Source organism: Scylla paramamosain, chromosome 32 (assembly GCF_035594125.1).
Source record: "Scylla paramamosain isolate STU-SP2022 chromosome 32, ASM3559412v1, whole genome shotgun sequence".
In the NCBI taxonomy this organism is placed as follows: domain Eukaryota; kingdom Metazoa; phylum Arthropoda; class Malacostraca; order Decapoda; family Portunidae; genus Scylla; species Scylla paramamosain.
The window spans coordinates 15541430-15567072 of NC_087182.1; the positions used below are offsets into that span (position 1 = coordinate 15541430).

The 25643-nt window shown below is 38.1% G+C and overlaps 1 protein-coding gene across 1 annotated transcript in view; it reads left to right on the forward strand.

The window, feature by feature from the left end:
* Window positions 1-25643, forward strand: part of LOC135089256 (uncharacterized) — a 120368-nt gene that overhangs the window by 64776 nt on the left and 29949 nt on the right. Inside the window, 6 exon segments of the mRNA XM_063984705.1 lie at window positions 12235-12309; window positions 13569-13643; window positions 19018-19095; window positions 19699-19773; window positions 21332-21397; window positions 22752-22820. Of these exon segments, the coding sequence (XP_063840775.1) occupies window positions 12235-12309; window positions 13569-13643; window positions 19018-19095; window positions 19699-19773; window positions 21332-21397; window positions 22752-22820 (438 nt within the window).

Genomic DNA, 25643 nt, shown 5'->3' on the forward strand with positions numbered 1-25643 from the left:
GCCCGGACCGACTGTAACGGTAATCAAACGCTAATATCGCCGGAACTACGCGGTGGATCGTAACGAAATTAGCACCATGATAGTACACTATGATAGTAGAATTCTGTCAATTTTATATGATATAGTTGTCATTTTTTCTACTGCTTAAACTCAATGGCTAACTTCAAAGTAGTAGAAAGGTGTCAAAATTGGGATTTCTTAAAAACTACTCAATTTTTACGAACTTATTTTTGTCTCAGTAAGATCGGACACATACCACTGAACGCAGAATGAAATTTACTTCCTGTCCAGCGTTATATATAGCACAACGATTGGCCTCTTGCAAAGTTTTTTGAGCTACAGTGACTGGAATACAAGGCAAGTGCGATGTGTGCGCGGTGCCTGAAATTACCGCCAGCTTCTCAACTAATGAACTGATAAACCTCAAATCTTGTAGTTAACATTAATACAAGTTGTAACGAAAAATCATGTCAGATGTCCAGCACTATTCCGGATGCGCTTCGGTCGTCAGTGGCCTTCCTAGGTGTGTTACAGGTGTACCTCTACATCTGTCTGACTGTCCTAGAATGATTATCAACCTATCTTTTTTTTTTTTATGTCTAGATACCGACCAAGGGCTGTAGACTATAAAAGCAAATATCTCTCAATTTCCGCTCCTGTCCCCACAAAAATATAGATAATTGGGTCTCAGTCTTTATTTAATTTTTTTTTTTATCTGCGTCTTTCTTTTCATTTGTCATTGATTTAATAAAGAAAAGTTTGTCTATATTTTCAGATTATTTATGATATTTATGCATTTTCGCACCTCTTTGTATCCTTCTGTCTTTTTCTTTGTCACAATACATTTTTTTTTCTTTCCTTGCTTGTCTTCTCTCCTCCACTTCTCTCTTACTTGTATTTGTCGTTATCTTTATCATCTATACCTTTCTGTTTACACTTTCTTATCACCATTTATCTTTTATTATCTTATCATCCTATTCCTTTGCCTTCTCATATAATTCCCTCTTTACTCTCGTCTCTTCCATTATATACGTTTAACTTTATTCATCCACATAGAATTTCCCTTCATTTCCCTATATCCCTCTCTCTCTCTCTCTTTTCGTATTCATGATAATCTCTCTCTTATCCTTCACTGTTTATCTTCTTCCTTCTTTTTTCTCTAGTTTATATTTGTTTCTTTACATTATTCTGTTTATTTATCCTTTATACTTCAGTTCCGTCATTAATTTCTGCTTCTCTCTCTCTCTCTCTCTCTCTCTCTCTCTCTCTCTCTCTCTCTCTCTCTCTCTCTCTCTCTCTCTCTCTCTCTCTCTCTCTCTCTCTTATTCAGCGTATTTTTCTTTATTTCAATTTATAGCCTCATTTTAACTTGTTTTCTACACGTATTTGTCTGTGTAGATATTTATCTATATTTCTCTCTCTCTCTCTCTCTCTCTCTCTCTCTCTCTCTCTCTCTCTCTCTCTCTCTCTCTCTCTCTCTCTCTCTCTCTCTCTCTCTCTCTCTCTCTCTCTCTCTCTCTCTCTATATATATATATATATATATATATATATATATATATATATATATATATATATATATATATATATATATATATATATATATATATATATATATATATATATATACCTAGCTCTATTTATATTTATCACATAGATCTACCTATCTGTTTATCTATCTATCTACCCATGTTTCTGATAATCATTCACATTTTCACTTCCATCTCTTCGTATTCAGCGCACATCTCCTTTCATACTTGTCTCCCCTTTCTAATCCTTCATTTATCCTCGTGCGTGACTCGCCCGCCCCTCCCCGCCATCCAGGCAGCGAGGCGCCTTAATGAGGGGCGACACCTGGAAATAACAGCAGGTAGAAGCAATTACGTGGACCCACAAAGATGTAGTGTTGTTTTCGTCGCACGTAATGAGTTCTAAGTTCATGAGATAGTAAACTGGAGTGAATCTTTTATGGTTTTCTTCGTTTTTTTTTTTTTTCTAAATGTTTTAATGGGAGTGAGTGACTGTGTTTGCGTGTCTATGTTTAAGTTTGGTTACATGTTTTGATTTGCTTCACGTTACAGAAAATATAGTTAACGATTTTACGATTTCCTTTCTTTCGTTTTTCATTTTGTCTCATGTTATAATAGAAATAAGTGACTACTCGTATGTTTGTGTGTCTGTAGGTTTAGGTTTTGTTTATCTTTTGTTATGCTTTACGTTACAAAAAAAATACAGTTTACGATTTTATGGATTTCATTTTATTATTATTATTATTTTTTTACCAATGTTATAGTAGAAAGGAGTAGGTATGTTTGTGTGTCTGTATGATTAATTTTGGTTTATATATTTTGCTATGCTTTACGTTACCCCAAAAATGTACGAGTATGTATACTTTTGAATTTCACGGGTTTATATATATATATATATATATATATATATATATATATATATATATATATATATATATATATATATATATATATATATATATATATATATACTTTTTTCAGTTATATATGTGTGAAATTTAAATGTAAATTTAGTATGACCACGTGTTTATTGGAGTAAGTTTTTTAATTCATTATTTCAGGCAATACTAACACAATATTATTCAGTTTGAAACGGGAAAAAAAATGATGAATATATTTCCATTCATTAAAAAATGTTTAATATCATAGAAATTTTTACATCACACACACACACACACACACACACACACACACACACACACACACACACACACACACACACACACACACACACACACACACACACACACAGAGAGAGAGAGAGAGAGAGAGAGAGAGAGAGAGAGAGAGAGAGAGAGAGAGAGAGAGAGAGAGAGAGAGAGAGAGAGAGAGAGGTGTCAAATACTGTGGCAAATGGAAGGATTGTTGCTGACACGAGGGGAAGATAATTGCTAACACCATCAGTACGGTAAGAAAAATAAGAGATAATAAACTTGAAGGCGTTGAGTAAGAGTTCGAATCCAAAGGGGCTGCTTATACCTGAAGGCAAGGATAATTAAAGGTGTTGCCGGGAGAAAGAAAACACACACACACACACACACACACAAAAAAAAAAAAAAAGTCTCTCTCTCTCTCTCTCTCTCTCTCTCTCTCTCTCTCTCTCTCTCTCTCTCTCTCTCTCTCTCTCTCTCTCTCTCTCTCTCTCTCTCTCTCTCTCTCTCTCTCTCTCTCTCTCTCTCGCTACGTCAAACACATTCACTTACTCACTCATACACTCACTCACTTTCAGGTAAATGCCCACCCACACTACGAGTATTTAATGAAGGGGGGCAATGACCTGCTAAGTAGAGAGAGAAGAGAGAGAGAGAGAGAGAGAGAGAGAGAGAGAGAGAGAGAGAGAGAGAGAGAGAGAGAGAGAGAGAGAGGATTTCAGGAATTTTGCAGCTGACAAGAAAAGTAGAAATGTTGTCAATTAAATGGAAAATGTAGCTTTGATTTTACTTTATATAATTGTATCTGGTTCAGTTTCAATTTCTGTTGTTGTTTTTTTTTATACTTTATTTTATCGTCCACTGTATTTGTCTTATGGATTGTTATAGTTGACACACAAAGAATCGTCTCTTAACATCGTGACCTATTGAATCGTACTCTCTCTCTCTCTCTCTCTCTCTCTCTCTCTCTCTCTCTCTCTCTCTCTCTCTCTCTCTCTCTCTCTCTCTCTCTCTCTCTCTCTCTCTCTCTCTCTCTTATTTTTGTTTTCGTTCACATTCCTCATCCGTCTTGCTTCCATTTACTAACACGTTTCCCTCTTTCCTTTTTATTCCATTCTCTATAAATCCTCCACCTCTTTCTCCACGCCTCCGCATACGCAGCCTCTACTCCTGCGCATTCCTTTCCACTCTCTTCTGTTTCCATCTTCACGTTTCTCCATTCCTGTCACAACATTTCCCCTTTGCTGCATCTTTCCTCTTTTTCTTTCCCTCCTATTTTTCTTTCTAGCTCCCCTCCGACCTATTCCATTTTCTTTTTTTCTGATATCTATTTATATATTTATTTTATTTTATTTTTTTTTTCTGTCTCTGTATTTCAGCATTTCTGGTTTTACGGATCTGGTTTTCCTTTTTTTTCCTGTTATCTTTATCTTCTTGTTTTTTTTTATGTTTGCTTATGTTTTTTTTGTTTTCTTTATCATTAATCTTTTGTTTATTTCATTTGTCTTTCTTTTTATAAATTTCTAATCCTTTTCTTATTACTATTATTTTCAATTTCATTTAGTTTTCTTTTTTTTACTTATCTTTTTTCTTTAATTTTGAATACAATCCTTTTATTTTTATCTCTAATCTTTTTTTCTTTATTTTCTTAATTAACCATATTTCATTTTCATCCATATTAATTCTTTTTTGTCCTTTTACTATGTTATTTTTACTTTCATTTCTCCTTACTCTTCTTTTTTAATGCTTTTTCACCTTCCCTTTCAATTTTCACTTCTTTAGTCTTCCTTTTTTTCAATACTTTTCACCTTTTTTATTCTTTTTTATTTTATCTTTCGTAGTCTCCCCAGTCAATTTGCACCTCCATTTTCTCACGTGCTCGAGTGCAGGCAATGGAAAGGTCTATAAAAGGTATCCTGAGGCCCCCAATCCCAGTGCCATCCCGCTGTCCCTTGTAAAGTCACGCCTGCCTACGACATTGAGGTACGTGTCTGCCGCGATCATCCTGGGAATAAAAATTGCTATAGTGTTTTTGTATAGATTTATTTTATTTTATTTATTTATTATTTTTTCCCAGGATGAAATAGGAAGTGGAGGGAGGTCATTTAGTTTTGGAGTGAATGGTTGGGGTGGATTAGTGAGATGCTTATTTATTTATTTATTTTATTTATTTATTTATTTATTTTTTATGAAAGTTGTACAGAAATTAGATTGGTATGTTTGTGTGTGTGTGTGTGTGTGTGTGTGTGTGTGTGTGTGTGTGTGTGTGTACTTGCCAATCGGTCAATCTGCAGCATGGACGCACACATTCTCTCTCTCTCTCTCTCTCTCTCTCTCTCTCTCTCTCTCTCTCTCTCTCTCTCTCTCTCTCTCTCTCTCTCTCTCTCTCTCTCTCTCTCTCTCTCTCTCTCTCTCTCTCTCTCTCTCTCTCTCTCTCTCTCTCTCTCTCTCTGTTATTCGTTTGACTGACACATTTGACTGACACACACACACACACACACACACACACACACACACACACACACACACACACACACACACACACACACGGTTATGAGCCAAACAACACCATCATTAAGTAGGATCAATTTGTCTCACCTTGGCTCATTTGTTCGACGAGTGAAAAACAGAAAACAAAAACAACGAGACAGAGATGAATTAGTAACACACTTCATGGCGGAGTAAAATCCTTAATAAACTTAGTGATGAATTATTGAAGCTTTTACTTTTTTATTTCCCTTTTTTCCTTTTTTCTCTGCTATTTTTCCTGCATAATCCGGAAAAGAAAGGGGACTTATTTTATTACTGTTTCCTGTTCGCCCCCTGCAAGATTAATATTACTGGATTCTTGTTTATTCCCTTCTTATACTCTTTATTTTTTTTTTATGTAAGAGGGAATCTGGTCAAGGGCATCAAGAAAATAAAAAGAGACTTCATTCAAAAAAAAAAAAAAAAATACTCGCATTTGACGGAGTAACTCAATTGCGTCTGTAAAAATATGACGATGATCACTTGAATGAATGAATGTATGTTGTGGAAACCTGAAGTGGATGGATTTTTTATGTATATTTATGTAGGAGGGACACTGGGCGAAGGCAACAAAAAATCCAATAAAAAAAAAAAAAGTCTACTGAGATGCCGGTCCCAGAAAAAGGTCCAAAGCGGTAATCAAAAATTGAAGGATAAGTGTCTTGAAACCTTCCTCTTAAAGGAATTCAACTCATAGGAAGGTGGAAATACAGAAGCAGGCAGGGAGTTCCAGAGTTTACCAGAGAAAGGAATGAATGATTGAGAATACTGGTTAACTTTTGCATTAGAGAGGTGGCCAGAATAGGAGTGAGAGAAAGAAGAAAGTCTTGTGCAACGAGGCCGCGGGAGGAGGAGAGGCATGCAGTTAGCAAGATCAAAAGAGCAGTTAGCATGAAAATACTTTAAAAATATGAGACTTGAAACTTTTAGGGCTTCAAAAGGATGGAGAGGGAGAGGTAAAGTAAAATAACGAGGAAGATGAGGTAGCAAATGTGTAATAAGAAATAATTGAAAGAGCAGCAGGAAAAGGAGAGAGGAATCATGGTACGTTACAGAAGTCAGTCATAAAAGTATTTGCTGCTCTCAACGCTCCCTTCAGTTTGCGATGGCGTAGACACAGGTGGAAGAAGTGCCATGCAGTACTGATGAAGTGCACAAGTGTTACTAGAAGTGGTGCACGTTACATAAACCAAACAACAAGATTTACTGCACCCACCGCTTCCTCCAGTTCGTGTTGGAGTAGAAAGACCAGAAAAATATGCCATGCAGTTTGGAAAAAGCAGAGCAGAATTATTTTAAGAAAGTTTAAAAGGAAACTTTTCACTTTATACTTCACTCTACTCACCTGAAGCTCAGGAAATTAAATTAAAGAGCAAACTCAAATTAATAAAAAAAAAAGTAAATTGTTAAGTAGAAAGTTATTAAACTAGAAAATAACATAGAACCTAAACACATTGAGGGTACGCACACAAGGAAGAGGACGAAGAGGAGGAGGAGAAGGAGGAGAACAGAGGTCTAGTGCAACACGTGGAGCGAGTGAGGGAGGCAAGCGTCAATAAATAACACGTAATTGATTGACGCAAAGATCAAAGGGAGAAGTTTGTCGAATGTTAACAGTTTGGCGAGATCAAATAGGGTGAGAGGGAAGGGAGTTCAATCATATGAGACAAAGAAAGGGGAATGAACGAAGGGAAGGAAACGGGGAGGGAAGAAAATGGTCGATTAGAGTGAAGTGATAGTAGTAAGACATTAGTACTAGTTGTAGTAGTAATAGTAGTAGTAGTAGTAGTGGTAGCAACAACGGGATTAGCATTCATGACAACAATAGTAGCGGTGATGGTGGTTATCATTGTTAGGGCAGCAAAGAAGTAATAGTAGTAGCAGCAGCAGTAAAAACATCATTAGTACTCCTGATAGCAATAGCAGCGGTGGTTATCACTGTAGAGGCAGCAAGGAAAGCACCACAAAAGAAACACTAATATTTTCCCTTACACTTTTCGTCCCCTGAGAAGTTAAAAGGCCAGCGGGGAGGGGCGGAACAAAGGGACAGACTCCACTAACAAAACCAACCCTGGAGGAACTGCAAGCCAGACCATTCATCTTTAGTCATGTTTATAAGGCTGCTACCTGGCTTTTGTGGTGGATAGGTAAGATGTGTGGTAATTGGGTGTGGCGTGTGGCGCGTGGTATGTAGAGTGGGATGTGACCCTTCCAGCCGCTACATCTTCATGGACTTAATGTACCTTAGGTGTGGGGGGAAAAAGGTGTTATTGCAAGGTGTTACTGACGACTGTTTTGAATGCGAGAAGGAAGACAAATACATAGAAGGGAAGGAATCTGGGTGAAGTTGAAGTAGGTTTGGTATCTTTATGTTACGAATTTGTGCATGTTTGACGGTGCTTGAGTAATGATAATAAAGAAGAGAGGAAGGGAAGGTTTAGAGAGAGAGAGAGAGAGAGAGAGAGAGAGAGAGAGAGAGAGAGAGAGAGAGAGAGAGGCGGGGGGGGGGGGGGAAACGGTGGAATTATACCAAAATACGCTATAGAAATTAAAATCACACTGGCGTATTCATTTAAAAAGAATAAATTAAGAATAACAGGAATAATTTTTCATCTCCATAAGACAGCTGGCATATTCATTCCTTCCTCATGAAATCTGGAAGTCGGGATACACTGCAATAAATGAGTTAGAAGATGAAACCAGGAGATACTGAAAAGTGTACATAACATAAAAAAAAAAAAAGAAAAAAGGAAAGCTGCAAGAAGCCATCAGACATGTACGCATAATAATAATGAGTGTATAAGAAATATAAAATCTTTACTTTTATGTCATGATTCCGATTTATTTTTCATGTATACATCACAGAAAAAAAAATAAGAATAAAAAAAAATACTTGACTCAGGTAATATCAATGCGCATAATACATCTTTGAAGAAACATTTAAAATTTTCTGATCTATATTATACATTTTTTTATTCCTCATTGAAATTTAAACTTGCATAAATTACTCGTGTTTATGAAGGAGTCCCCAGAAAGTGAAATCAAAGACATTAGCATCAGTCCGGTAATGTGTTTCAACAGGTCACCTGGCCGAGCACCGCCTACCTGAGCATTACAGGAGAGCATGACTAATGTTACTCCCGGGCTTAGTTGTGCACTTAGCATGTCATTAGAGTGTGCTGAGGTGCTGCTGGATTCCTGCTTGCTGGTGTAAGTGACAGGTTTCTTCTTTTCTTCTTCTTTTAGTTTTTGTTATTTCTTTATTTTTTCTTTTCTTTCCTTTTTTTCTTGTTTTTTCTTTTTTTCTTTTTCGCTTTTTGTTGTTGTTGTTGTTGTTCTTGTTGTTGTTGTTATTGTTCTTGTTCTTGTTCTTGTTCATGTTCTTGTTCTTGTTCTTCTTTTCTTCTCCTTCTCCTTCTTTTCTTCTTTTCTTTTTTACTTTTCCTTCTTATTCTTCTCATTATTATTATCATTATTATTATTATTATTATTATTATTATTATTATTATTATTATTATTATTATTATTATCATTATCATTATCATTACTATTATTATTATTATTACAAGTATTCGTAATCTTTTTCGTATTCTTATTCTTATTCTGTCCTTTTCCAACTCCAGAAAAAAAAAAGAAAATTCTAGAATCAATTGTTACGTTTCTTACGTTTTACAGCTTTAAAGTCTTCTGTAAAGGTGGTAATGGTGGTAATGGTTATAATTGTTATGGTAGGTAATAGCGACTGTCGAGGTGGTGGTGGTGGTGGTGGTGGTGGTAGTGATGGTAGGAACGATAGTGTTTGTTAGTTTGTACGTATGTTATCTCGGTCAGTGACTTTCTGTGGAAATGAACTACAGCAAAGGACGTCTGTGTGTGTGTGTGTGTGTGTGTGTGTGTGTGTGTGAATAATAAATAAGTAGAGGATTGCCTGTTAAGAGCGTCGCAGCTGCCCCTGTTTTACTTATTAATTATTAGTCACCTGTTACTTGTCAAGGTGTTTTTGTTCCCTTGTTTTACTTACCTTAATGCTGGTGGTGGTGGCTGTGGTGGTGAAGGTGGTAGTATTATTGATGGTAATAGTGGTGGTGATGCTGGTAGTGATGGTGGTAGCAATGGTGGTGATAACAGTGCAGGTAGTTATTTTGGTGTTCATTTTATATTCAGTAATCAGGGTATTGTCAATAGGGATTTTTAAAAAGAACAGGCAGATATACAGACAGGGATTAGTGGAAATAATTAAGTATGTTTTATAAAGGGGCTGCCGCGTGTAGACTTGGCGGCTTCCTGTACCTTCCTTTGTTTTCTTATGTTCGTACCAATGAAACTGATCAAAAAAATATTGACGTTTCTGGTGGTGATGATGGTGGTGGTGATAGTGGGGATGATCGTGGTTATGGGGGTGGTAGTGGCAGTTTATCAATATTTTTTTTTGTCTCTCTCTCTCTCTCTCTCTCTCTCTCTCTCTCTCTCTCTCTCTCTCTCTCTCTCTCTCTCTCTCTCTCTCTCTCTCTCTCTCTTCACAAACAAATTCTGCCACCTTTTTTTTCTTTTTCGAACAGTAAGTCCCCGTTCCTAATTTTAAAAGCGAATTGGTACTGAAAAGAACTTGAGTCAGGAAGTGAAAGAAAAAGTGCCTCGTGTGATTAGATATTTTGTCGAATGAAAGTTTAAAGGCAAATCACATAACGTTGACGCTTTTTTTCTCTCTCTCCCTCTGTTTTTTTTTTTTTTTTTTTTTCTCCTCCATTGTGCAGCAGAGTAAAGTTTGAAGTAATTTTTCCACCCACAACTTAACGCGAATAATTAATTTTAATCTATGGTGTTTTGCTAAGACTAAATATATTACCTCTACATTTTTTTTTCATTTTTTCTCCTCCTCCTCCTCCTCCTCCTCCTCTCATTATCTTAATTGTATCCCTTAGTGGCTCTTTCGTTTCCCTAACAATCTCTCTTTACAATATTTCTTATCTTGAATATATACTCATCTCCCCTCCATCATTCCTCCTCTCCTCCTTTTCCTCTTGTTCTCCTCGTCTCCTCCTCCTCCTCTTCTTTTCTTCCTGTTCTCTCCTCCTACTGTTCTTCTTTCGTCTTTTCTTCCTTTCATTTATCCTCCTCTCCTCTACCGTTCTCTCCTGTTCTTTCCTTATTCTTCTTTTCTTTCTTATTCCATCCAAAAACCACATTTTTCTTCTGTTCTCTTCTCCCTTTCCTCTTCTTCTTTCATCTCTTCTTCCCTTTATTCATCCTCCTCTTCTCCACCATTTACTTTTGTTCCTTCACTCTCTTTTTCCTTATTCCCTCCGAGATCCATCTTTCCCTCCTGTCCCTCCTCCCTCTCTTCTTCTTCGCTATTTCTTCTATCCTGCATTCATCCTTCTCTTCTCCACCATTTCCTGCTGTTCCTTCCCTCTCCTCTTCTTCCTTGTTCCATCCAAAAACTAGCTTTTTATTCTGTCCTCTTCCCCCTCTCCTCTTCTTCCTTGTTCCCACTAAAACCCGCTCTTTGCTCTCGCCCTTTCCTCCCTCCCTCTTTTCTCCCTCCTCTTCCTCTCTTCTCTACACCCTCCTCTTCCTCCTGTCCTCAGTGTCTCCATCTCCTGTTCTTTGCTTCCTCTAAGACACGCAGTATTCGATTTCTTTGTGTTCCGACCCTCCTTTCTCCATCCATTCGCTCCATTTATCTCTCAAACACTGAGGATTGTGTTTCTCTTCGCCTCCTCCCCCCAACTGCCCTCGTTCCTCTGTCTCCTCCCCTCCTTGCTTCTTCTTTTTTCGGCCTTTTTTTTTTATCTGTTTTGTCTTTTATTGGTCTTTTTATTTTTGTGATATTGTGATATATATTTATTTTCTCCCTCCTCTCCTCTCTTCTCCTTATCCCTTCTTCGCTTTCTGTTCCATTATGTTTTTTTTTTTTTTTCATCTTCTGTTAGTCTCCGTTTTATCTTTTTATTGATTTATCTCTATTTTGTATTTAGAAATTGTTTTGTAATCTCACCTTTCTTCACTTTTCTTTCTCTCCTCCTCTCTCCTCTCCTAATCCCTTCTTCATCTGTACCTTCTCTATCTCTCATTGTTTGTTTCCTTATCTGTCTTTATCTTTAATTACCGTCTTATCCTCTTAGTTTTATGTGTAACTCCTTCCTTTCCTCTCCTTCCTTCCTTCTTATTGGTTATCTCATCCGCACCTCCTTATCTCTTTAATCGTACATTCGCCTCTTACCCAATTTCGATTTAAGGGATTAAGTTTTCGTGGTATTAATATAACTATTTTCTCTCCTCTCTCACCTCCTTTCTCACTGTCTTCCCTCAATTACCTTCTTATCCATTTTATTGTCCATTAATCTCTTCTTTGTTATCACGAAACAATACGTATTTGTGGTACATGTCATTTTTTTTCTGATTCCTTTCTATTCTTGCTCTTCTCCTTGTTATTCGGTACTTTCTTGTTTCATTCCTCGTTAACCTCTTCTCAGTTTCTCAACACTAAGGATATTATGTATTCTAAATTATTGGTATTTCTAAATCTTGTTTTCTTTGCTCCTTTCTTTCTGTTTTTAATTTGTTTTATTTCATCTGCTTCGCGCTCCATTTACTTCTTTTTTTTCATTAACGAAACTACTTTTTTATGATGAACATTTTTTTTCTCTTCTCTTTTTTTTTTTAACATACCACTTTTTTTCATCTTTATCAACGAAATTATTTTCTCATGAATGTCATTTTTCTTCCTTGTTTTCTTTCTTTCTTTCTAGTGTGCTTCCATTTCTTACTCACTATTTAATTTATCTTATTTTACATTAACTTCCTCTCAGTATCTTCGAACTAAAGAAATTGCGTATTTTCGTATTATTAATTTACCTTTCCTTTCTCAACCACAACCTAACACTGAGTAAAGTTGGCCTCAAAACGACTGGCAGTGATACATTCTCTTTACCTTCCATTAACCTCCTTTCAGCTTCAGTACGAGTAAACCGAGAGAATCACTTATTTTGTGTTATCAATATATTTCTTTCCTTCACCACAACAGAACCCTGAGCAACGTGAACCTCAAGACAATTCGCAACGATTCCTTCACTCGCTACCGGGAAACTCTCAACGATCTGTGAGTATGCAAACAATTCCTTTCCTGCTGAGTCTTTTACCTTCTACGACCCAGATTGTGAAACGCTTTGCTCTCCCATCACGACAACTTTCAAATACCACAGAGACAATTAAACAGTTTTCTCTTACGAGTGTTTCTCAGTCAGTAATGTAGAAAATTTGTTAATGTGTAATTAGAACAGTAAAAAACCTAGTCACTTCAATTAAAGCCTTTTGAAAGAAGTGGTGATTCAGCACAGAAGTGTCTCGGAATAAGGGGACGTGTGACTCTGAGATGCAAATTTGCCAGTGCTTCCTTGTGGCTTGGAGGTTGCAGGTTCGATCCCCGAAGGCTCTTGGTGAGGGAGGTTGTAGTGCCTTGTAGTCTTGTTTGGTGCCATTATCTTCCTGTGTAGCCATGATTCAGTGTTCTGTTATGCGGTTTCTCTTTTTTTCGTCATTTTTTTTTCTTTTGGTCTTGTTCCTTATTCGTTTAATTTTTTGCCGCTTTTTTTTGGGGGGGGGTAAATTTTCCTTATTTTCCTCTTTTTCTTTGGAATGTATTATTTGTCTAACTTCGCTATTCTTTTCATTTGATTTTTTTTTTCCTATTTCCTACGCATTATTATTTTCTTAACTTATTTTTGTGCCCTGTTTCTCTCTCTCTCTCTCTCTCTCTCTCTCTCTCTCTCTCTCTCTCTCTCTCTCTCTCTCTCTCTCTTTCTTCGAAAATTTCATATATCTTTGGCTATTATTCCTTATCTCTTTTTCTTACTATATTTATTTTTTCTCTATTTTTTTTGTGGGTTCAATTTGTGATCATTTTCTGAAACATTAAGCTTATTCCTGTAGCCTTATTCGTTATACTTTTCTTCTCTTTAATTTTCTTTTTGCTTCGATGGCCTGATTTTCACATCCACGTTTTGTGTCTGTTTTGGCTTCCTTCAGTGATTGACTCACTCACTGCATCTTCATGCGTCACAACAACCATGTCACAGGGTGCCACTTTCCAATGAGGTCACATATTGATATTGTAATGTACGTGTGTTATCTTGCCCTTGGCGCCACTGTTTTCCCTCCATTAGGCAGATCAGGGCCACGTGCAACACTCAGACAACACAATACAACAGTTAATAACACACCAAATTGAAGCAACACGAAGGTATTGTCCACACGGCCTAACGTACCTACAGACAACACTCTCTCACAACACTCAGCGCAACACATCACACCGCAGCATAATTGTTCCCCCAGTTGAGTGTGTCGACCTTTGTGTTGCAGGGTGCTCGACAAGATGGGGGAGCTGAGCGCTATTGAGGCCGGGGCTTTCAAAGGACTCAACCACCTCCGATCCATGTGAGTCCCCCTTCTCATCTATTCGTTTTCTATAAATAGTGTTCGCGTTTTCTCTTTTTTTTTTTTTTTTAATCCACGCTTTTTTTTTATTCATTGACGTGTTTTCTCCAGTTCACTATTCATGTTTTCTTTTGTCTTTTATTATTTCAACTTTCCCACACTTTACTGGATCAAAAATGTATCATGAAAACGTGTTATTTCATCTTTATACCATCGTCTTTTTTTTTTTTTCTTTCTATTTACGTGTCATGTCTTATTATCATTTACGTAACCGACTTATCGTGAAACAGGTGAGTTTATTTTCTTTCTTTATTGTCTTCTAGTTTCATATTATAGAGATGGTGCTTATTTTAGTTAAGATTATGTGAGGTGATGGTAAATATTCTTCCTCGGCTTAGTGTTGCGTTAAGTGCTGGAAATGTGACACCTTTGCTTCACACTTTGACACGTTTCACGTAACACAAGAGTTTAAAGATTGTGAGAATATTTACCTTTTCTTAATAATTCTTTGTAGAAGCTTTTTTGTTCCCATTCTACATAACATTTTTCTTGATATACATATAACATTTATTTCCTTTTATAAGATACAACCAACACACGAGAAGTTAAAATGTTCACAACCTCCCTGGAATGAGAGAAATACTTGTTGACTCTGTTTAGTTCTACTCTTGAAATACCACTCAGACATTTCTCCGGACTTCAAGGCTTTACGAAGCTTACGAGGCTTCATGAAGCTTATGGTTCACTCAGGCATAGATGCGAAGCGCGGCGTATTGATAAGAGGAGAGAATCAGGCTGGTTATTGAGACCCTTCCAATGAGCTGTTTGTCTCTCTGTACCGCGACCATCACTATTCACAGCCACGTGTAGCTTAGTTTTCCTCCTTCACGAAGCCTTGAAGGGAAGCCAGTCTGGGAAGCGCTTCAACAGCTACAAATCCCTTCATGTTTCCTCTCCTCTCAAGTGAAAAGTGTCTATATTATCCTACCAGTCCTCAAATTATTACTCTCCCACCTACTCTCACACACGTGCTGCCAAGTGAACGTTTTGGAAGCTTATTATATCGAGGTGGACTTGAGTGGTATCAGAGGTGGCAAGCTTGCTGAGTGGGCTGTGATGAGAGGCCCTTCTAACGAAAACGGACTGCGCCGCCGCTAATTACCATCCGGTTGAGGAGCACTTGTGGGGAAACTCAAGGAAATTACGACGCTAATCTCGGGTGTGTTCGCTGCCTGAGGGAGGGAAGGGCGCGAGTGATCGTGGTTATCAGGAATATTTGAGTACGCTGAGTGTTGAGGTGGAGAGAAGGACGTTTTTCTCTTTGACATTTTCTCCTTAATATGTTCCCCTTTGGACATTTTTCCCCTGAGTTTTTTTTTTTCCTTTTTTTTTCTCTTCTTCCTGTATTCCCGTTTCACTTAATCCCGCCTGGACATTTTAATCACCAGACATTTTTTTCTCTTTAGGATATTTTCTTTGATTTAATTCGATCTAGCCATTTTTCTTACTGGATATATATTTTTTTCTCTTGGGTTTTTTCCCTTTTAATTAAATCTAACCTGGATATTTTCCCCTTATGATATTCCTCATAATTTTACTTAAATTATTCTAACCTAACCTGACTTGATTTAAACTAACCTAACCTTACCTAAAGTAACCAAACCTTACCTAACCTAACCTAACGTAACCTAACCTAATTTACCATAACCTAACCTTACCTAACATAATCTAATCTTAGGGTACCTTACATTACCTCACCTTACCTAACCTAACCTTACCACAACATACCATAACCTAACCTAACCTAACCTAACCTAACCTAACCTAACCTAACCTAACCTTACCACAACATACCATAACCTAACCTAACCTAACCTAACCTAACCTAACCTAACCTTACCTAACCTACCACAACATACCATAACTTTACCTAACCTAACCTAACAACCTAAACCATTAGCAGCTTCTTCAGGGTGGGAGGCATCAAAACACTTCAGATAATTTTGAACATACGAGGTGTGTCATTAAAGTTCCAGGACTGGTGTCCTAAAAGATGAATTTCAAACCCAAGCCACAAACCACCATATTTCCCCTTCAAAGTAATCCTTCTGGAGTATACAACTGCGCTCCCAACCCTCTACAGTCACTAATCTTTTTCTTACGTGCTTTTAAAATCATGTCCTCTGTTGCAGGTCGTTTAACAATGAGCGCTGAACAGCGAACAAACTTGAAGTTTTTGGTGCAGTTGGGGAAAACGCCGTCAGAAGCACTGGGTATGCTGCAAAAAGTGTACGGGGATGAGACAATGTCACGCTCACGTGTTTTTGAGTGGTGCAAGAGGTTCAAAGAGGGCCGGGAGGACGTGGAAGATGACCCCAGGAGTGGAAGACCCTCAACGAGCAGGAATGAGGCCAATGTTGAGCGTGTCAAGCAGATGGTGCGTGACGATCGTCGGTTGACTGTTCGAAAGATCGCAGATGAGCTTGGCATGAACCACAACAGCGTGTGGAAGATTATCACTGAAGATCTGGGCATGCGGAAAGTCTGTGCGAAGATGGTGCCGAGACTCCTGAACGATGACCAGAAGGGACGACGCATGCAGGTGTGTCAGGACATCCTCGAGCGTCTGGAAACTGAACCAGACTTGCTCAGGAGAGTCATCACCGGCGATGAGTCCTGGGTATTTGAGTACGACCCGGAGACCAAACGCCAGAGCCTTCAATGGAAGAGTCCGGCGTCGCCACGGCCGAAGAAAGCAAGGCAGTCCAGGTCCAGCTTCAAGGTCATGTTGATCGCTTTCTTCGATGTGAGGGGCATCGTCCACTGCGAGTTCTTGCCACAGGGCCAGACAGTCAACCAACATGTGTACAAAGAAGTACTGCGGCGTCTGCTTCGTGCAGTGCGCGAGAAGAGGCGGGAGTTGTGGCAGGGCAACTCGTGGCTGCTTCACCACGACAATGCGCCTGCTCACAATGCCCTGAGCATCAGAGAGTTCTTGGCCAAGAAGAACATCGCCGTGCTGGAGCAACCGCCCTACTCACCTGACCTCGCTCCGTGCGACTTCTTCCTCTTCCCCAAGCTCAAGGAGGTCATGAAGGGGACCCGTTTTGATGATGCGGACGACATCAAAAAGGCCGTGACGACGGAGCTGAGGAGCATCCCGCAAGAATCCTTCCAGCAGTGCATGCAAGCCTGGCAGAGAAGGATGGACAAGTGCATGCGGTGCCAGGGGGATTACTTCGAAGGAGATAACCTATAGTTTGTAGCCTGGATGTGAAATAAAACTTGTGTGGCACCAGTCCTGGAACTTTAATGACACACCTCGTACATTACCGTAACAGGACTGCCGTTGTATCTACACAGGAAGGGAAATGTTCGTGGGTACAGTGCCTACGGGGGATAGACCTACTGGAGATCTACCATAGAGTATAAGGGAAATAACAAGGGTGATGGAAGTAAAATCCTTAAGATCAATATTCAAGATAGAACAAGAAATAATGTGCTCAGTCTTGAAAAAGTTAAAAAAAAAAAATGATAGGATAGAATTGGTTCTGAAAAAGAGTGGTAGTTGCATGTGATGAACCTAGTAATCAGGTTGCTAGTGTTAATTTATTAGAAAGCTTTAAAAGATTAGACAAATTTATGGATGAGGATGATGGGTGGAAATAGGTAGGTAATGTTTCATACAGGGACTGCCACGTGTAGGCCTAATGGCTTCGCGCCGGTTCCCTTATCTTCTTATGTTCTTACATTTATACTGTTATGAGCATTCCTAGACTTAATAGGTGTTTGGCTCGAGCTGTATCGTATCAAAGGGAAAAATACTACAATGGTAAGCGTCCAGGAAAACAAAAATTTGGCAGTTTTTTTTTCCCCGTTGTTTTTCCTCTGACTGGCCTCATTCATTTGTAAAATTAAGCAAGTAAATAAATAAAATGAATAAAATCGTGGTGTATTGGGTCGGCGGGACACAACACAACTCATTGGCATGCGTGTAAAAGTTTGCTGGATGTATAAAATGTAATTCCGTATCGCTGAGCTTGAAAAACAGGCGAGGCGAGGCTAACAATTATTTTTACTAGTTTGTGAGGTGTCGCAGCGAATGCAGGAAACACAAAACAGTTTCACGTACAAATTTAATTACATGTAAACCAAGAATAAAAGATAAAATACTGTTGCTTGAGTTTTAAGTTACTATCGTGTCTTTAACTCACCGTCTTTTCACATGTCGGATTTGAATAATGAATGAATGCAATACAGATAGTTTCACTTTTACGTACAAACTTAATTGCATCTAATCGGAGAATAAAAGGGAAAATACTGTTACATGAGTTTTAAGTTTTTAATTATGTCTTTAGTGTATAATCTTTTCACGAGCCAGATTAAACAATGAAAGCGTAAAATACAATTTTTTTTTTTTTTTCGCTCTTGGATATTGCAATTACAACAGACCAAAGGAAAAAATAGGTTTTGTCCTTTCTTTTTTCTTGTGTATATATATATATATATATATATATATATATATATATATATATATATATATATATATATATATATATATATATATATATATATATATATATATATATATATATATATATATATATATATATATATATATATATATATATATATTATTTTTCTGATAATTCCTCTACTATGTATTTATGTCGCGAACTGGAACTTAGATTATTTGTGATTTCTTGAAAAGCACACACACACACACACACACACACACACACACACACACACACACACACACACACACACACACACAGACGAGTGCTCCTCCTCTCGCTCTATCTCGATGCACGGCGGCAGCTCCTCGTCCTACGTCTGGCGCCTATTCTCCGCTAGGTGGACACACTAGGCGGCCATACAGCGTGAAATGGAACAAACCCGATTTATCTCCTCCCTGGCTAGGACCAAACTGGAAAGAAAAAGAAAATGAAAGAAAAAAAAAGTTGTCTTGTAAAGTTTAATCCTTTTTCCTTGTCTTTTCATAACCATCTTCACAGGAATTAAATTAACTTCTTGTTTATTTTAGCATTAACTTCTAAAAAAAAGAAAATAAGGCCATTTCCTAAAGTTTAAAAAGAAATTCCCTTACTTCTTTTCATAACCATCTTTACACGAATCAAATTAACTCCTTATTTATTTAGCATAAACTCACACCGTTGAAGTGCATGACAAACTCCAGGACAGCTCTCTCCACTCATCTCCCGCCTGCCAGTCCATTCCAGGCTTCATCCCCTCACGCTGACTTAACCTGCTCACCTTTTTAGTGTCGCACGTTTGTTGAGCCTTTCCTTCCCGAGACCCGCCTGGAGTAATGAAAGCGTGTAATCTTCTCTTGTCATTTTCCCCCCGACAGCTACATCCACTCGGCCCCGAAGCTCCAAGCCATGCCCAACCTTACCTTCAACGAGGACAACACCAAGCTCATGATTTTGTGAGTAAGAGAGAGAGAGAGAGAGAGAGAGAGAGAGAGAGAGAGAGAGAGAGAGAGAGAGAGAGAGAGAGAGAGAGAGAGAGAGAGAGAGAGAGAAAGGTGGGGGAGTTTTCCAATTCGGATATCCAAACTTTGCACTTTTTTGACATAATATTCTCTAGGGATATCTACTCGTATGTAGGAGAAAGAAAACGGGAAGTAACTGTTTCTGTGTTTGTTTCTCTGTGTGTGTGTGTGTGTGTGTGTGTTTATCTAGTCGTAGTGTACAGGATTTTATTCAAGTTTGTGTTTTCCTGAGTATAAATCTATTCTGATACAGCTTAGTTTGTGTGTGTGTGTGTGTGTGTGTGTGTGTGTGTGTGTGTGTGTGTGTTTATCTAGTCGTAGTGTACAGGATTTTATTCAAGTTTGTGATTTCCTGAGTATAAATCTATTCTGATACAGCTTAGTTTGTGTGTGTGTGTGTGTGTGTGTGTGTGTGTGTGTGTAGAGCATCGACAGAAACTCCTCGCCTGCCTTTGTTGTTTATGTACTCGTATATTTCCCCTTCGTTATTTCCTACCCCATGAATTCCTCCCCTTCGCTGACTTTACTCTTCCACAGCCGCATCACCAACTCTGGCCTGGAGACGATCCCTTACATCGAGAACGCCGCGTCGGGCAAAATAATCCAGATGATGTAAGTTAAGTTCATTTCACGCCCGGAAAGAGACTCACCCACTCAATAACCTTGGCTACTGCTTTATCAAGTCCTCATCTGCCTTAGTGTTTTCCTTTTCCTTCCCTTGCCTTCGTCTCTCACTGTGTATTAAGTGGCTAGATGTGCGAGGGAAGTGCCAAGCTGTATGTTACCAGTCCAAAGGGTGTGTTTTGTTCCAAGTTCAGTGGTAAAATATAGGAGTAAGTTGTAGTGTGCTGTAGATTTGTCAGATTGTAAGGCTTGTTCTTTCTCGGTTTTATTTTAAGTGAGTGAGTGTCTCTCTCTCTCTCTCTCTCTCTCTCTCTCTCTCTCTCTCTCTCTCTCTCTCTCTCTCTCTCTCTCTCTCTCTCTCTCCTGAACATCAATACTCCTCTTCTTCTCTCCTATTCTCTCTAAACCCTTTCCCTTCCCCTCTTTCTCTCTTCTCTCTCCCCCTAATGCATTTTTCTCATTAGTATTCCTCACCTTCGTTCCACCTTTTAGCCTTCCACCTCGTACTCTCTTTCTCTTCCCTCGCTTGCCGTTCTATCTGGCACAGTTTTCCTCGTGTTTGCCTTGCCTGCTTAATTTCTCACTCGTCTTTTCATTTTGGTACACAATTTTTCCTCTCAAACTTCTGACTTTATTGCCTTGTCGAGGGTATCTTTTTTTTTTATTATTATTTTTGTTTTCCATTAAACTTTCCGGGTCTCAAGTTTTTTTCTTTATTCTATTTTATTATTTTTTTTTCTATTAGTGTGTTTCTGTTTTTCTTCCCCACGTTCCTTCCTTTCCTGGCTTCCTCCTCCCTCTTCCTCCTTCCTTCCTCCTTCCTGCGTAATGTTCCAAGTAATGGCCTCCCTCATTGCTCACACATTACGTCTCTCCCTCACTTTCTAATGACTCTCTGTGGTCCCTTTGTCAGTCCCCCTTGTCTCTGTCTCCGTCTCCCTGTGTCTTCCTTTTTGCCTATTTGATTTTCTCTTTCTCTGCCGCTGCTTTTGTCTGCCAGTCGCTTTGTGTGTTTTTTTTTTTTTTTATATTGGTTTGGTTGTTGTCTATTGTTCGCTTGTTTGTTTGTTTTGTCTGTTTGTCTTGTATATTTATGGTTGTGTTTGTTTTCCTGTCCTTTTCTCTCTCTCTCTCTCTCTCTCTCTCTCTCTCTCTCTCTCTCTCTCTCTCTCTCTCTCTCTCTCTCTCTCTCTCTCTCTCTCTCTCTCTCTCGCAAATCTGTGTTTCAGTCAAAGGTTTAGGTTATGAATTCTTTAAACAAGCTGTGACTGTATCAACTTAAGGCTAAGATTGTGTGTGGCCCTTTACGTCTTATTGTGAAGAAGATTTAAACTTTTGATTTGAATATATTGTCTCTCTCTCTCTCTCTCTCTCTCTCTCTCTCTCTCTCTCTCTCTCTCTCTCTCTCTCTCTCTCTCTCTCTCTCTCTCTCTCTCTCTCTCTCTCTCTCTCTCTCTCTCTCTCTCTCTCTCTCTTGTTCTCGCTCTCTCTCTATCCCTGTCATAAACCTCACGACCCTCATTCTCTCTCACTCTCTCCCTCGCAGTGAGATGGACACAAACCGCATCCAGAAGGTGGGCAGTCGGTCTCTTCACGTCATGGTCGACTCGCTGTGAGTGTTCTCCTCCTCGTTCCCCTCCTTAATGCCCCTCGGCTCCTGCTCCTCTTTACACTGGAGGGAGGGAACGGGATACCTGTCTTGCCACATCTAACATTAGCTTCCCCTCACGTATACATTTGTTGCTCATCTTCTCAAGCGTTTTCCTGCTTGTAATGGTCTTTATTCCTCACTATTCTTGTGATTAATGTTCTGTCGTGTCTGTTTTATTCTCATACTTTCTCTCTCATGTGTTATATTCAGTGTCACTTCTTCTTCTGTCTGTTTTGTCTTGTTTCTTTACCCACACTCAGATTTCTCGTTTATTCTTAGTATTATTGTGCTTAGTGTTCCCTCTTGTGTCTGTTCTCTACTCAGACTTATCTTTCTCTCTCATGTTGTATTGTGTTCAGTGTTACCTCTTCTTCGGCCTGTTTTGTCTTGTTTGCTCATTCACACTCAGATCTCTTGTCGTTCATTCTTACCCGTTTTGTGTTCGATATTCTGTCTTGTGTCTGTTCTATATTCAGACTTCTGTTTCTCTCATGTCGTATGATATTCACTTACTGCTTCTTCGACCTGTTTTGTCTTGTTTGCTCATCCACACTCAGATCTCTCGTCGTCAGTTACTCGTGTTCTCCATAATGTTCTGTTTTCTATCATTTCTATACTCAAACTTGTCTCCTCTTGTGTCATTTCGTGTCTTACTTTTATTTAACATGCTTCGTCTGTTTCCTTCACCCACACTCACATCTTTCATTCTTCTGCTCATATACAAGAACTGTTAACCCTTTCCTTTAATATGTTCATAAGATACCATTCTCCTTACCTGTATATTCCTTTACACCGCGGCAACATTCAATATCCCTCTTACTACGTCATACTACCCTCCCCAACCCACACTCAATTCCATCATTCTTGTAGCAACATCTTTCTCTTTTCTTCTTTCGAGTGAATAAAACACCACTTTCGTTTCCTGTATATTTTCTTAAACACCGCTGCAAACTCTGGGTGTTCATCTTGCTAAATCATTCTTCGCCCCATCCATCCTTAACATTCCTCTTCATTCACCTTAACATCATCTGCGTAACATCCATCTTTTCTTCTATATTCCTTCACACCGCTGCAACTTCCCTCCCTCCATCCGTGTCATCACCACTATCCATCTTAACACCACCGCCTTGACATCCATCTCCTCTCCACTCCTTACACTATTATGAAACCAACCCAGTGAACGTTCCTAGTCGACATAGGTGTTTGCCTCAAGCTAGATCTCCCTTAATTAGCAAATGGACAGGTGCCTATGGGGTGTACTGTAGATTATGTGAGGTATGTGTAAGCTTCTCCCCCTGACGGCTTTCCCTTACAGGTCCCTCAACTATAATCGTATTGAGGAGGTGGAAAGGGAGGCGTTTGCTGGTTCTCAGATCGCCAAGCTGTGAGTAAATACGTCCTTATCTTGTTTAAGTGTTACACGGGTCTGAATGTGCTTTGATCTTTTAGGGCTTATACAAACTTAACACACACACACACACACACACACACACACACACACACACACACACATGGTCTCTCTCTCTCTCTCTCTCTCTCTCTCTCTCTCTCTCTCTCTCTCTCTCTCTCTCTCTCTCTCTCTCTCTCTCTCTCTCTCTCTCTCTCTCTCTCTCTCTCTCTTGTACTTTTCATTGCAATATTTATTCCTTAGCACAAGTGGAGGACACAGTTAGCCTCGCCTGATTGAAACACAATTACACAAACAGATTAACTGATAGATGTATAGGTTTTTCTGACCACAACACGCACATAAACTTGAATTAGGCACTGTTAATATACCGTCCTATTTCATTTACCATCAGTGATTGCAGAGTAGTGTAATCAAACAGCACAGGAGGGAACAAAAGGGTCCATTAATGTTTGTTATCCTTTGTTCGTAAAAGCGATATTGACTTTGCACTGTGAAATTCTGCATCATCGCATTGCCTAACTAGACAAAAGAATATAGTTAGGTAAATAAGATAGATAAATAAATAAATGGAATGAATTGATAAATAAGGAAATAGATAAATAAGTAAATAAATAAATAAAGAGCTGTTGCGTGGACGAACGAGAGATTAGAAGAGCGATTAAAAATTTAACTACACATGTTTTGATTCCCAGCGAGTGGTCAGCGTGCTCCAATTGGCTCCATCAGTACATGCGTTTGTTTGCTTCCAAGTCTTGTCTTTTAACATAATTCTCACCACTGTGGCCTTTACTGTTATGTTCAGTGGTAATGTCTTGATTTGTGTTTAGTTTGATTAATATTTACTCATATAGGGGAGACTTACGTAACTTGTATGTAATTTGATTATTTAATATTTTTGCTCGATTGTTCATGTATCGACACAACTTGTTCATTTGTTCACTTTGATATTATTTCATTGTATTTGTTTATTTACTCAGTTTATTTTATTTTATTTTTCATTTTGTTTGATTTGTTAATTTCATTTTATCTATTTATTTTGTTTATTTTATTTTTGTTCTGTGATCCATCCGTTGATATATGTTAACACTTTTAGATCTTGTATTCAGGGATAATTAATTACACTACACTTGCCATGTGCTTACTTTCATTAATAAACGTCTTTTTTCCTCTCCTTCATGTATCAACACAAGTATATTTTACGGACCAATTTATTCACTTTTTTTTTCATTATTGTCTTCTTTTCTCCATCTATTAGAAACATATGCATTTTTTTTTCAACAGTTATACCTTCCCTGTGCTTACGTAGTTTCATTAATAAATATTCCTTTTTTGTTCGTTCATGTTTCAACGCAAGTATATTTTTGCCCATCCATTTATTAGCTTACCATAATTTTCCTTTTTAATCCATCTCTGAACAACACATGCAATAAAATTTTAGATCTCTGGAATAATTAATCATACATTCCCTGTGCTTAGTTTCATTAATGATTGTATATTTTTTTCTCGTTCTTGCATCAACATTAGTATATTTTCATCCATTCATTTATCAACTTGACTCTTTTTAATCCATCTATCAACAACGCATGCAGTCATTTTTAGGTCTATGGCACAATTATACTTTTTCTGTGTTTAGTTTCATTAATAAATACGTCGTTTTTCCCTCGTTTATACATCAACACAAGTATATTTTTCCCTCCATTTACTAATTGTAATTCTTCTAATTTCTGCCTTTAGTTCATCTAGTAACAAGATATGCAGTCAATTAAGTGGTATAGGGAATACAACAAGCGTGACCTAAACAGAATTCTCAGGAATAGTAATCAGAATAGAACAACAAATAATGAACTCAAACTTGAAAAATATATACTTAAAAAGAGATGGGAAGGAATTGGTTCCAAAATAAGGTGGTAGACGAATGGAACAGACTCAGTAATCAGGTAGTTAGTGCTGAGTCACTAGAGAGCTTTAAAAGAAGGCTAGACAAACTTATGGATGGCGATGACAGGTAAAAAATAGGTAGATATGTTTCATACAGAGACTGCCACTTGTAGTCCTGATGGCTTCCTGCAGCTTCCCTTATTTTTATTATTATTATTTTTTTTTTTTTTAGTAATGCTAGGAACAATTATGCCTGCCCTGTGTTTATTTTCATCATTTTTTCTCTCTCTCACTCGTCCATGCATCAACATAAGTATATTTTCAGTCCACCATGTCGGCTTTTGCTATCCAGGGCGGTGAGCTCGGAATGAGAAATTGAATCGCATTTTTTATGGGTTTGCCCTTAATTGCTTCCACGTGTCCGAAATGCCGACCGTATTTGTTGGACTTCGATTTGATTCCACGCATTTTCCTGCATTTTAATCTAATTTTGCCTCCCTCGTTTTCTGTGTCGCGTGGCTGAGATTGTGAAGGAGAGACAAAAGTAAATGGAAAAAGGAAATATACGTATGCAGATCATTAAGTATAAGTATTATTATTACTGTTATTATTATCATTATTATTATTATTATTATTATTATTATTATTATTATTATTATTATTATTATTGTTGTTGTTGTTGTTGTTGTTGTTATTGTGAGATTGTGAAGGGGAGACGAAAGTCAATGAAAACAAAAATATACGTATGCAGCTCATTAAGCATGGGTATTATTATTATTATTATTATTATTATCATTATTATTTAGGCGTTCTTATTTTTATATGTAACTAAGAGCTCATGGCGTGTGTGTGTGTGTGTGTGTGTGTGTGTGTGTGTGTGTGTGTGTGTGTGTGTGTGTGTGTGTAACGAAAACACAA